The sequence below is a fragment of the Sminthopsis crassicaudata genome, chromosome 3, assembly GCF_048593235.1.
Source record: "Sminthopsis crassicaudata isolate SCR6 chromosome 3, ASM4859323v1, whole genome shotgun sequence".
NCBI lineage: Eukaryota > Metazoa > Chordata > Mammalia > Dasyuromorphia > Dasyuridae > Sminthopsis > Sminthopsis crassicaudata.
The window spans coordinates 463,455,144-463,469,649 of record NC_133619.1 but is presented as its reverse complement, the minus strand read 5'-3'; the positions used below and the strand labels follow the sequence as shown (position 1 = coordinate 463,469,649).

At 31.1% G+C, this 14,506-nt stretch overlaps 1 protein-coding gene across 3 annotated transcripts in view; it reads left to right on the top strand.

Annotated features, from left to right (window-relative positions):
* The window catches only part of GALNT13 (polypeptide N-acetylgalactosaminyltransferase 13), a 644,946-nt gene that overhangs the window by 472,506 nt on the left and 157,934 nt on the right, over positions 1-14,506 (top strand). For all 3 annotated transcript variants that reach the window (XM_074303430.1, XM_074303431.1, XM_074303428.1), the window contains exon 9: positions 11,176-11,315. In XM_074303430.1, coding sequence (XP_074159531.1) covers positions 11,176-11,315 — 140 coding nt within the window. The remainder of the gene's footprint in view (positions 1-11,175; positions 11,316-14,506) is intronic.

Below are 14,506 nucleotides of genomic sequence, written 5' to 3'. Positions count from 1 at the left end.
TTCTTACCCCAAAAGTTGGTATCTTTCCGTTTGTCAAACACTAGATTACTATAGTTGTACCCTTTTTTGTCCTTTGTACCTAAGCTGTTCTACTGATCAATTGGTCTATTTCTTAGCCAATACCAAATGGTTTTGGTGACTGCTGCTTTATAATATAGTTTTACATCAAGTATAGCTAGGCCATGTTCAACTGATTTTTTTTTTCCATTAATTCCCTTGAAATTCTTGACCTTTTGATCTTCCATATGAATTTTGTTGTTATTTTTTCTAGGTCATTAAAATAGTTTCTTGGGAGTCTGATTGGTATAGCATTAAATAAATAAAATTTTTAGAGAGTATTGTCATCTTTATTAGATTCGCTCGGCCTATACAAGAGCACTTGATGTCTTTACATTTATTTAAATCTGATTTTATTTTTGTGGCAAGTGTTTTTTAATGTTGCTCATATAATTCCTGACTTTCCTTTAGTAGACAGATTCCCAAATATTTTGTAAAATGGACAGTTATTTTGAATGGAATTTTTATATTTCTTGCTGTTAAATTTTTTGATGATGTATAAAAATCCTGAGGATTTATGTGGATTTATTTTGTATCCTGCAAATTTGCTAAAGTTTTGAATTACTTCTAATAGTTTTTTAGTTGAGTCTCTGGTGTTCTCTAAATAAACCATCATATCATCTGCAAAGAGTGATAGCTTGGTTTCCCCATTACCAACTCTAATTCCTCTAATCTCTTTCTCAACTCTTATTGCTGAGGCTAGCATTTCTTATACAGTGTTGAATAGTAATGGGGATAGTGAGCAACCTTGTTCCCTTCCTGATCTTACTGGGAAAGGTCCCAGTTTATCTCCATTATATATGATGCTTACTGATGGTCTTAAATATATGCTCCTGATTATTTTAAGGAATAGTCCATTTATTCCTATACTCTTAAGTGTTTTTATTAGGAATGTATGTTGGGTTTTATCAAATGCTTTTTCTGCATCTATTGACATGATCATATGGTTTTTGTTAATTTGATTATTAATATGGACATTTATACTAATAGTTTTCCTAATATTAAACCAGCCCTGTATTCCTGGTATAAATCCTATTTGATTATAGTGTATTATCCTGGGGGTGATTTTCTGCAGTCTTTTTTGCTAATATCTTATTTAAGATTTTAGCATCAATACTCATTAAGGAGACTGGTCTATCGTTATCTTTCTCAGTTTTCAATCTACCTTGTTTGCGTATCAGTACCATGTCTGTGTCATAAAAGGAGTTTGTTAGGACTCCTTAATTCCCTATTTTTTCAAATAGTTTATATAACATTGGGGCTGATTTTCCTTTAAATGTCTGGTAGGATTTACATGTAACTCCATCTGGTCCTGGAGATTTTTTCTTAGGGAGTTGATTAATAGCTTGTTCAATTTCTTTTTCTGAAATAGGATAATTAAGCAATTTACTTCCTCCTCTGTTAATCTGGGAAGCCTATATTTTTGGAGGTAGTCATTCATTTCATTTAAGTTTTCAAATTTATTGGCATAAAGTTGGGCAAAGTAACTCCTTATTGTTGCTGTAATTTCCTCCTCATTGGTGGAAAGTTCCCCCTTTTCATTTTTAAGGCTAACAATTTGATTTCCTTCTTTTCTTTTTCTGATCAGATTTACCAAAGGTTTATCGATTTTATGGACTTTTTCATAAAACCAACTCTTAGTTTTATTTATTAATTCAATAGTGGGGTTTTTTTGTTGTTGTTGTTTTTTTGGTTTCTTTTACTTTCAATATTCTTAATTTCTCCCTTTAATTTTAGAATTTCAAATTTATTATTTGGTTGGGGGTTTTTAATTTGGCCTTTTTCTAGCTTTTTATGTTGCAGGCCCAATTAATTGATCTTATCTTTCTCTATTTTATTCAAGTAAGCCTCTGAAGATATAACATATCCTCTTATTACCACTTTAGCTGCATCCCACAAATTTTGATACAATGTCTCATTGTTGTCATTATCTTGGGTGTAATTATTAATTGTTTCTATAATTTGCTGTTTCAACCAATCATCCGCCCCCCCGCCCCCGAGGCTGGGGTTAAGTGACTTGCTCAGGGTCACACAACTAAGAAGTGTTAAGTGTCTGAGACCAGATTTGCACTCGGGTCCTCCTGAATTCAAGGCTGGTGATCTATCCACTGCATCACCTAGCTCCCCCCTCAATCATTCTTTAAGATGAAATTATTTAGTTTCCAATTACTTTTTGGTCTATTTACCCCTAACTTCTTGCTGAATGTACTTTTTTTTATTGCATTGTGATCTTAGAAGAAAGTATTTACTATTTCTGCCTTCCTACATTTAATTTTGAGATCTTTATGTCCTAATATATGGTCAATTTTTGTATAGATTCCATGAACTTCTGAGAAGAAAGTATACTCCTTTTTATCACTTTTCAGTTATCTTCAAAGATCTATCATACCTAATTTTTCTAATATTCTATTTACCTCCTTAATTTCTTTCTTATTGGTTTTGTGCTTTGATTTATCTAGTTTTGAGAATGCAAGGTTGAGATCTCCCACTATTATAGTTTTGCTGTCTATTTCTTCTTGCAACTCTCTGAACTTCTCCTTTAGGAAGTTAGATGTTATACCACTTGGAGCAAGTTTAGTATTGCTATGACTTCACTGTCTATGCTATCCTTTAGCAAGATATTGTTTAATTCCTTTAATTAGATCAATTTCTGCTTTTGCATGATCTGAGATAAGGATATCTACCCTTGCTTTTTTATTTCTTGATGCATAGTAGATTCTGCTCTAACCTTTTACCTTTACTCTGTAAGTATCTCCCTGCTTTAAATGTGTTTCATATAAGCAACAAATTGTAGGGTTCTGGCTTGTGATGCAGTCTGCTATCTGCCTCTGCTTCATGAGATAGTTCATTCCATTCACATTGATGGTTAAAATTACTAATTCTGTATTTCCTACCATCTTATTATGCCAACTCTTCTTGCAACTCTCTTAACTTTTCCTTTAGAAAGTTATATGCTATACCACTTGTTGCATCTATGTTTAGTATTGATATGGCTTCATTGTTTATGCTACCTTTTAGCAGGATATAGTTTCCTTCATTATCTTTTTTAATTATATCATTTTCTGCTTTTGCATTATCTGAGATAAGGATGGCCACCCCTGCTTGTTTGATTTCCCTTGAAGCATAATAGATTCTGCTCCAGTCTTTTACCTTTATTCTGTAAGTATCTCCCTGCTTTAAATATGTTTCCTGTAAGCAACCTATTGTAGGGTTTGTACTTTTGATCCAGTCTGCTATCTGCCTCTGCTTCATGAGATAGTTCATCCCATTCACACTGACAGTTAAAATTACTAATTCTGTATTTCTTGCCTCATATTATCCTCTGATTATGTTTTTTTTTTACCCTTGTCCCCCTGAACCACTTCCCCAGTATTAAACTTATGGGCCCCACTGTGTCATGCAGCCCACCTTTTTTTTGGTATCCCTCCCCCCTCCTTTTAATTTCCTTTCCCTTTCTTGTATCCTTATCTTACTACTCTTTTCCTTTTCTCTTTTCCTCTCCTCCTTCTTAATGAGGTGAGGGAGAATTCTCTGAAAAAAAAATATGTCTATTATTTTCTCTTTGAGCATACTCTGATGAGAGTAAAATTCACACAATGTTCCTCTACCTTTCTAAATTCCCTCAGATGTGGTAAATTTTCTTTGCCTCTTCCTGGGATGAAGTTTCCCTGTTTTTATCTCCTCTTTTCCCATTTTCTGATACTATCCCTTTTCCCTTTCTACTTCCCTTTTTATGTTATATCAGTAAAATCAAATTATGCATGTAGACTTTCTGTATATCCATAACAGAAATACAGTTCTCAAGAGTTCCTTTTACCTTTTTCTTCTTCTTCTTTTGAGTCTTGTCATTGGAGATCATTTTTTTTTTTTTATTTAGATCTGTTTTGTTTTTTTTTTTTTTCTTAGAAAAAAATGGAATTCCTCTTTTTCATTAAATTCTTATCTTCTTTCATGGAAGAAAATGCTAAATTTCGCTGGATAGTTTATTCTTGGCTGTATTCAAAGTTATTTTGCCTTTCGGAATATCAGATTCCAGGCCCTTTGATCCTTTAATGTGGATGCAGCCAGTGACCCTTATTATGGCCCCTCGATATTTGAATTGCTTTTTCCTGGCTGTTTGCAATATTGTTTCCTTAGTCTGATAGTTCTGCAACTTGGCCACAATATTCCATGGAGTTTTTTTGGGGGTTTTTTTTTTGTTTGTTTGTTTGTTTGTTTTTTTTGGGGGGGTCTTTTTCAGGTGTTTGATGAATTCTTTCATTGACTATTTTCCCTTCTGTTTCTATTATATCTGGACAATTCTCTTTGATGATTTCTTGTAAAATAGAATCTAGCCTCTTTTTTCATCATAATTTTTGGGAAGTCCAATGATCCATATATTATCTCTACTAGATCTATTTTCCAGGTCTATAGATTTTCCCAGTAAATATTCGATGTTATTTTCCAGCTTTTCATTTTTTTGATTTTGCTTGACTGATTCTTGGTGTCTCAATAAATCATTCATTTCTATTTGTTCATTCCTGATTTTTAATGAGTTATTTTCTTCATTAATATTTTTAGTTCTTTTTGTATATGTCCAATTGAGTTTTTAAATGAATTATTTTGCTCTATGAATTTTTTTTCATGTCACTATTTTTTTTAGTCAGTTATTTTCTTTTTCCAATTCACAAATCCTACTTTTTGGGGAATTCTTTATCTTTTCCAATTCAGAAATCCTACTTTCCTGTGATTTTTTAACCTTTTCCAAATTTTGTTTTCCTGCATTTCCTGTGAATTCTTTATCTTTTCCAATTCAACTAGATTAGTTTTGATAGTATTGTCATCTTTATGATATTTGCTCAACCTATCCAAGAACACTTGATATGTTTCCAATTGTTTAAATCTGACTTTATTTGTGTGGAAGTGTTTTATAATTTTGCTCATATAGTTTCTCACTTTCCCTTGGCAGATTAAATTTCCAATTATTTTATACTAGCAGCAGTTTTTTTTTTTAATGGAATTTCTCTTTGTATTACTTGCTGCTGGATTTTGTTGGTAATATATAAAAATGCTGATGAGTTATGTGAATTTATTTTGTATCCTGCAACTTTGCTAAAGTTGTGGATTATTTCTAATAGCTCTTTAGTTCATTCTCTGTGGTTTTCTAAGTCAATCATCATATCACCTGCAAAGCATGATAACTTTGTTTCCTCACTATCTACTCTAATTATTTTAATCTCTTTTTTTCTCTTATTGCCAAAGCTAGCATTTCTAATACAATATTTAATAGTAATGATGATTGTGGGCAACCTTGTTTCACCCCTTATCTTATTAGGAATGGTTCCAGTTTATCCCTATTACATCTGATGCTTGTTGATGGTGTTAAATAGATGCTATTGACTACTTTAAGGAAAAGTCCATTTATATCTATACTCTCTAGTGTTTTTAATAGGAATGGGTGCTGGATTTTATCAAATGCTTTTTATGCATCAATTGAGATAACCATATGCTTTTTGTTAGTTTGGTTATTGATATAGTCAATTATGCTAATAGATTACCTAATATTTAACCAGCCCTGCATTCCTGATATAAATTCTCCTTGGTCAAAGTCAAATAACCTGAGGATGACTTTCTATAATCTATTTGCTAATATTTTATTTAAAATTTTTGCATCAATATTCATTAGGGAAATAGTTCTATAATTATCTTTCTCTGTCTTCACCCTATCTGGTTTAGATATCAGCATTGTATCTGCATCATAGAAGGAATTTGGCAGGAATCCTTAGTTCCCTGTTTTTTCAAATCATTTATATAGTATTAGAGTTAATTGTTCTTTAAATGTTTGGTAGAATCCACTTGTAAATCCATCTGGTCCTGGGGATTTTAGGAAATTGATTAATAGCATGTTCTATTTCTTTTTCTAAAGTGGGACTATTAAAGTAATTTATTTCTTCTTCTGTTAATCTGGGCAATCTATATTTTTGTAGGTCCATTTCACTTATGTTATCAAATTTATTGGCATTACGTTGGGCAAAGTAAATCCTAATTGTTGTTCTGATTTCCTCTTCATTGGTGGAAAGTTCTCCCTTTTCATTTTTAATACTAACAATTTGATATTCCTCTTTCATTTTCTAATCAAATATACTAAAAGTTTATCTATTTTGTTCATTTTTTATAAAACCAACTCAGTTTTAATTATTAAGCAGTTTTTATTTTTACTTTCAATTTTATTCTTCTCTCCTTTTATTTTTAGAATTTCAAGTTTGGTATTTGATTGGAGGGGTTAATTGAATTTTTTCTACCTGTTTTAAATGCAGGGTCAATTCAATGATATTCTCTTTCTCTATTTTATTCAAGTAAGCATCTAGAAATATAAAATTACCTCTTATTACCACTTTGGCTGTATCCCAGTAATGTTGGTATGTTTTCTCATTATTTTCAATCTCTTGGATGAAATTATTAATTTTTATCTGTGATTTGCTGCTAGAACTCTGTATTCCCAGAAATCAGCCGGAGTCAAGATCACCAAAAATCTTTATTCTTGGTCTCTTGAGCTCCCTGTCAGAGGATTAGATCCAGTAATCTCCATACCACGTTCCTCTCTCTCTACTGCCAAAAGAATGCCTCACTTTCCTCTTCCTACTCCACCCACACACATCACTTCCCCTTCTTTGTCCCACCAATCAAGTCTGAACAGAAAAGCTGGGGAGGGTCAACCTTCAATCATGTTAATAGAGAACCGGCCAATTGGCAATTAGTCTCACATGCTCCATTATCCAAGTGCATTTGCTCAGTTCTAGCCCTTTACAATTTGCTATTTCACCTATTCCATTCTTTAGGATGAGATATTTTGTTTCCAATTAATTTTTGTTCTATTTTCCCCTGACCTTTTATTGAATATGATTTAATAATTTAATAATATAATTTAATAATATAATTGCATCACGATCTCTAAAAAATGCATTTACTATTTCTGCCTTTCTGCATTTGATTTTGAGGTCTTTATGTCCTAATATATGGTCAGTTTTTGTATAGGTTTCATGAACTGCCAAGAAGAAAGTGTTTTCCTTTTTGTCTCCATTCAATTTTATCTAAAGCTCTATCATACCTAACTTTTCTAGTATTCTATTTACTCCTTTAAATTTTTTATTATGTATTTTGTGGTTAGATTTATCTATTTCTGAGAGAGCAAGGATGAAATCTCCCATTATTATAGTTTTGCTGTCTATTTTTTCTTGCAGCTCTTTTAAGTTTTTTTTTTTTTTTCCTTAGGAATTCCCATGCTATATTACTTGGTCCATATATATATTTAGTATTGATATGGCTTCATTATCTCTGGTAACCTTTGGCAAAATATAGTTTCCTTCCTTATCTCTTTGAATTAGATAAAATTTTAATTTTGCTTCATTTGAGATGAGGATTCCTGCTTTTTTTTTTTTTAACTTCACCTGAAGCATAATAGATTTTCTTCCAGCCTTTTACTTTAACTCTGAATGTATCATTCTGCTTTAATTTTTTTTAAATAAACAACATATTGTACAATTCTGGCTTTTAATCCAGTCTGCTATCTGCTTGTGTTTTATGGGAGAGTTCACCCCATTCACAATTACAGCTAAAACTACTAATTCTGCATTTTCTGCCAGCTTATTATCTCCAAATAATAATTATCTCTTTCCTTTTCCCCTTTCCCACCTCCCCAATATTTTACTTATCAGCAGCATAAGCAGCCCTGCTCTATTAGAATCCCTTCCATTTATCCCACCCCTTCCATTTTTGCCTTTCCCCTCCCACTTTTCAATAAGGTGTATTTCCTGATCATTATTGAGTCTCATATATTATGAAGTTATAGTGGCAATACTGAGATTAACTTCCTCCAGCTACTCTACTATGATGTTTTAATACTGTAGATTAGTTACCTAACTCTGAAAATTAAATTATTTAACACTGCTCTTTATATTCCAAGGAAATGAAAACTTTGACACAGATAATATGAAATTAGATAATAATACCATTTTCTCAAAAATCAGAAGCAATTCTGGACATATACCTTAAAGAAATCAAAGAAACAAAAGTTCCCTATTAGACAAATTATTTACAGCAGTGTTTTTTGTGATAAGAAAGAACTGAGAAACAAAGTGGTGCTTCTGCACTGGAAAATGATTGAACACAGTGACAAATATAATGAAATTTTGTTGTAAGAAATAATTGATATGAGCACTTCTGGAAAAAAAAATTATGAATCAGTAAGAGTAATCACAACCAGAAAACAATAAACTACAATGATTAAACTAAAAAGAATAAAATGTTGTTATTTATTGTTTGTCTCCAATGACAAACATCTTCCCCAGGGGGGGGGAAAAAAAAAAACATGAGAAAGAGAACCACTATTATGAGATTTTTTTGCTTATCTTTTTTTTTTCTTTCTTTTTTAGAAGAGAAAATGTAAGTGTGTGTGTGTGTGTGTGTGTGTGTGTGTGTGTGTGTGTGTGTGTGTGTTGAAGTACAAAATAAAATATCAAGGGAGCTGGTGTGAAACTAAGAAAACAAAATGAGTAATTAAGTTTTTTTTTTTTTTTAAGTAAATAGATAATACGGTCCCGAAACACATAAGATGTTATTAGGTTTTTTATCAAAATATTCAATTTTCTTGAAATGGAATCCCTAGCACATTATTAATCACTAGGGCATGAGGAAGTAGTAAATGTGCTGGACTCAGAGTAACCAGGTTCAAATATAAATTCTGCTTTTAACTACCTCCATGACATTGAAAAATAATTGAATTTCTTTAGGCCTCAATTTCTTTATATGTAGAATGTAGGGGGAGGTTAGAGTAGATTACCTCTAAAGTACCATTTAACACTAAAAGTATGATCCTAAGATATTTTTTCCACAGCAACTATTCAATGCAACCCAACAAACATCTATTAAGTATAATACTAATATCATGCTAGATACAAAATTTTATAGAAAGAGAAACATCAATTTTCTTTATATGGTTCAGTTCAAAGGAGACTTTTTATGTATCTGCTCACATATTTTGACTGAAATTTGTAGCTGCATCCTGCAAAAACTAAATTGACTAAATGCCATGTGAATTTTCATTTTTTCCTAAAAGTTATTTAAATGATCCAGTAGTCCAAAATTTAATATCACCCCAATGTTAAAAGAATATATAAAATAATAATATGAGATAATTTTAAATATGTGTATATCATGTGTATATACACATAAACCAATGTAAATACACACAAATACACACTCAAAATGTCTAATAGCAAGGTTCCTTTGATATACCCAGAGATATAGTTTCTCTAATAATATATATATATATATATATATATATATATATATATATATATATATATAAAAACATTGATCAAATATATAAACATTGATCAAAGGGCCTAAAATGAACTAAAAATGCCTAGAACTTTGGAATACTCCTGTTTTTGCCTTGTGAAATTTCAACTTCTGGCAGATGCAACTATAAGCATTTCAAATAGTTAACTAATTCATTCTGGTTTCTGCATCATTTTTTGTTTTGACTCTTATTCTTAGTTAAGGTATAGCAAACTAATGCTTTTATCAACCAAATCTCTTCTTCGACATAATAGCATCCTGTAACGCATAATTTTAATTTAAGGCAATTACATGTTTTTTCCATGGAAAAGTATCACTTTTGTCTGAATTATCTAATTATTTAAGTAATTTGAGGCTGAGCTTTATAGATATCAGTTATATGGAAGTATAAAGCATATTCTCCATATGCTTATTTAGCACATAAAAGTGTTTGCTACTTTGTTCTTTAACCTGTTACTTTTTATGAATTTAAATAAGAACATTATTATTTATATCAACATAAGTGAATTCTTTGTTCACATAAAATTTAATTCCTGAGAAAAGAATAGATAGATAGATACATAGCTAGGAAAATATGTGTGTATATGTGCACAGGCTCATCTATGTTCACATTTTGTTACTCTACAAGATCTACTACTAAAAGATCCACTTACATATTGTGCCTTAGTACATACATTTGAGTCTGGAGACTAAATGAAATTTAACATATTTATTTATATGCAGATACATGACACATTTTAAGTCTTAAAACAACATAAATATATTGGTATATAGTGTTGCTCATTTGTATTCAGTCATTTAGTCATATATGATTCTTCATGTCCCCATTTTGGGTTTCCTTGTCAAGGTACTGAAGTGTTTTACCAATTTCTTCTGCAATCTATTTTATAGATGAGGAAATTGAAACAAACAAGACTGAATAACTTGACCAGAACAAGACTTAGTAATTTTCCCAGAATCACATAGCCAATGCATGACTGAGCCTGGATTTGAATTCAAGACCCTCAAAAGAGGTTACAAAAACTCACACACAATGACAATGTCTGAACAACAAAAATATATTCATTTAACAATTGTATTTGCTGTTTTCATTTTGGTTATTCATTAATGTAGTGAATTATTTGGTGATTTAAACTCAATCTACCTATACAAGTCAACATCAAATTAAAGTCTTAGAGAGTTGCTTAGAATACTGAGAAGTTAAGTGATTTGCCCAGGTTCACATAGTCAATTTGCTACAGAAACCTGAACTCCAAGCCTGGCTCACTTTCATCTCTCCCACATACTGAATAATAAACAAATGATAAATTTATGATATTGTAGAAAAATAAGAGCAAATTTATATATTTTTGTTTTATAAAAATGCTTCATGTAAAAAAGTCTTTGTGGAATTCAATTATCTTTTATTCTAAGCTACAGAAATAGCAAGAGATTTCACTTAAAATTATTATTCCCAAACAACAGGTTCTTAAAGTTATGTATTTGAGAGAAAATGTGAATTCTAACTAAGGAAACTTTCCATTCAGTATTTTTTTGGCTAAATTAGATGATAAGAGAAGAATCACCTATTGTATCTGCATTTGCACACACACACACACACATACACACACACACACACACACACACATATATATATATATATATATACACACACATATTGTTGAACAATAATTATAGAAGTGTAAACAATGGTAATAAAGGTGATCAGTGGCACCTTTTTTGTTATTATGCTGCAAAGATAATAAAAACTAATTTTTGTGTTTCTTTGAAAAATTCCAGGTGTTGTCAAAGTGGATTATGGAGATGTATCAGTCAGAAAAGCACTGAGAGAAAATTTGAAGTGTAAACCCTTTTCTTGGTACCTAGAAAACATTTACCCTGATTCCCAGATACCAAGACGGTATTACTCACTTGGTGAGGTACGAATTATTTATTTTGGTTCTTCTAAATATATTTTGTGAATAGTGTTATTTCTAAAAATGTTTTTTTCATAATTTAGATAAATTCTTTATGAGGATTCAAACTTGATGTATTTTAATTGAGTTTTCAATTTCATTCTGAAGGATTTGTCCAGAAAGCATGAGGATTTTCATCACTATAACAGTATACAGTAACAGAAATGGAATCTGAACTCAAAATTTTACAAAAATTGATGGAAAAACTGGAAAATATGTCAGAAATAGCATAGACCTATCTCATACCCCAAACCAAAATAAGATCAAAATGAATATATGATTTGGTCATAAAGGAGGATACCACAAACAAATTACGAGAATAAGGGATTTATACCTATCAGATCTTTGAAGGAAGGAATTTTATGACCAAAGAAGAATTAGAGAACATTATAAAAAGGCAAAATGAACAACTTTGATTACATTAAATTAAATATGTTTTTATAAATAAACCCAACAGAAACAAGCTTTAAAAGATAATACAAAGCTGGGAAAAAACATCTTTACAGCCAGTATTTCTGATTAAGGTCTTGTTTCTAAAATATATAAAGAACTGTGTCAGATTTATAAGAATACAAGTCACTACCCAATTGATAAATGGTCAAATAATATGAACAGACAATTTTCAGATGATGAAATTAAAGCCATCTATAGTTATATGAAAAAAGGCTCTAATCACTCTTGATTGGAGAAATGAAAATTAAAACAATTCTGAGATACCACCTCATAACTCTCAAATTGGTTAATATAAAAAATAAATCTTGGATGGGATATGGGAAAACTGGAACACTAATGCATTGTTTGTGGAGTTGAGAAATGATTCGATTATTCTTGAGACCAATTTGGAAATATGTCCAAAAGGCTATAAAACTGTGCATACCCTTTGGCCCAGCAGTGCCATTACTGTGTCTGTATCCCAAGGAAATCATAAAGGATTTACATACGCAAAAATGTTTAGCAGCTCTTTATGTGATAGTAGAGAATTGGAAAAGGAGTGGATGTCCATCAATTGGGGAATGTCTAAAAAGTTGTGGCATATGAAGGTAATGGAATATTATTATTCTTTTTAAATTATAGACAAGTTGATAATAGAAAGGTCTGGAAAGATTTAGATGAATAAATGCTTAGTGAAAAAAAGGAGAATCAGGAATACATTGTAAACAATAACAGCAAGAATGTGTGATGACCAATTATGAAAGATTTTGTTCTTCTCAGTAGTTCAGTGATCCAAAGCAATCTCACTAGACTGCACAGAAAATGACACCTGCATCCAGAAAAAAAGAACTAAGGAGACTGAATGCAAATCAAAATGCTATGTTCATTTCTTTTTCTGTTTTTTTTTAAATCTCTCCCATGGTTTTTCCCTTTTATTTTTATTTTTCTCCCTCAGCATGATTCATAAAATAATGTTTATTAAAAGTATTTTAAAAAACACTGCAAAAATTGAATCTGTAATGCTCATAGAAAAGTTCTCCCAACAGGGATTTTTCTCTTCGAGATATTAGTAATCTTAAGAGAAATGGGGATAACACTATTACTCATTTATATCATATATATATAAATACCAGGCTTTAAGACCTGTTGCATGGTGCTCTCCTCAAGTATCAAATATTGTTTAGTTTGCATTATTTTCCTTCTTATTCTCCTTTAAAGAGAGAAAGGAGAGGGAAAGGAGAAAAGATAAGAGATGGAGGGTAGAAGGAAGGAGCAATAGAAGAAATGTTATAAAGCATTTACTATGCAAGTAATATGTTCAAGTTCCTGTGCTAAATGCTGGATATACAACTAAAAGCATGCAAAACAAACCTTGCCTCCAAAGAACAAACATCCTGAAGGAAGAGAAGCATGATTTCTAAGTGATAAATTGTGGAGGCTGAATGCAAGCAAGGCAAAGAGAAAACTGACCTATTAAGATCTACAATTTCACAGTTTATACTTTTCATAATCATAGAGAGTTTTATTCATCAAAAATTAGCTTAATATTTCAGTATGCAATATATGAAATTATGCCATCATAATTTGAAAGTAAATATTAGAAAACAATGTTCTTCAATAACAGATTTTTAGTTTGCAGAAACATGTATTTCTGCAGAGGGGAAAGAGCTCCTTCATTCTTATCTTTTTTCTCTTAAAATTCTCAGCTTAGTAGAAATAAAACTCTGTCCTTTGAAACTTTCAGAAGAAAAGATCTCATAATTTTTTTTTTGGCTGATGTATCCACTGCAAAAAAGTTAGCAGAATTTACCAGGACACATAATCAAAAAGTATTTCCTTCCATAACTCTCTTTCACACTTCTTAGAAAGGAAAGCCAGTTGATATATATTATATTTATGCAGTCATACAAGTAATTTCCATATTAGCCACATTGCAAAAGAAAACACAGACCCTCTGCAAAAAAAGTCCCTGTAGAATAATAAAGATTTTTTTTTAAATATGCTTCAATCTACATTCAGATTATATCAGTTCTTTCTGTGGAGGTGCACAGCATTTATTATCATAAGACTTTTGAAATTCTCTTGGATTATTGTATTGAGAAGAATAAATCATTCATCATTGATGATCCAATATTCTGGTTTTGCTCATTTCACTTTGTATCAGATCATGTAAATATCTTCCCAGGCTTTTTTTTTCTGAAAAGTGCTTTAATCATCATTTCTTGTAACACAGTAGTATTCTATCATAATTATCTACCACAACGTGGTCAATCATTGCTCAGCTGATGGGCATCCTCTCAATTAGTAATTCTTTGTCCCACAAAAAGAGCTGCTATAAACATTTATTATATATAAAAATACACACACACAGACACACACACAGAGACACTCACACAAACCTTTTTTTTTCCTTTTGGGTTGTTATTGTACATCCTTCATCCTCAAAAAATATCATCACATTGCAATGACATCATGAAGATGTCATATTGACTTTCTCATAATATGGACACTCTTTCTTCTAGTTATCAGTATTTGGTGGAAAAATAAAAGTCATGACAATTGATGATAGCCCAGGATATAATGGACCTTTATACATCAAGGATTTACTTAGCCTTTCTACATTAAGGATTTCCAAGGTCTCAATTTATCTGACACAATGCCTATTTAATAACTAAGAGTGAGGTAAGAATTGAGACAAAAATAGCCTCATTTTCTGTCACAGA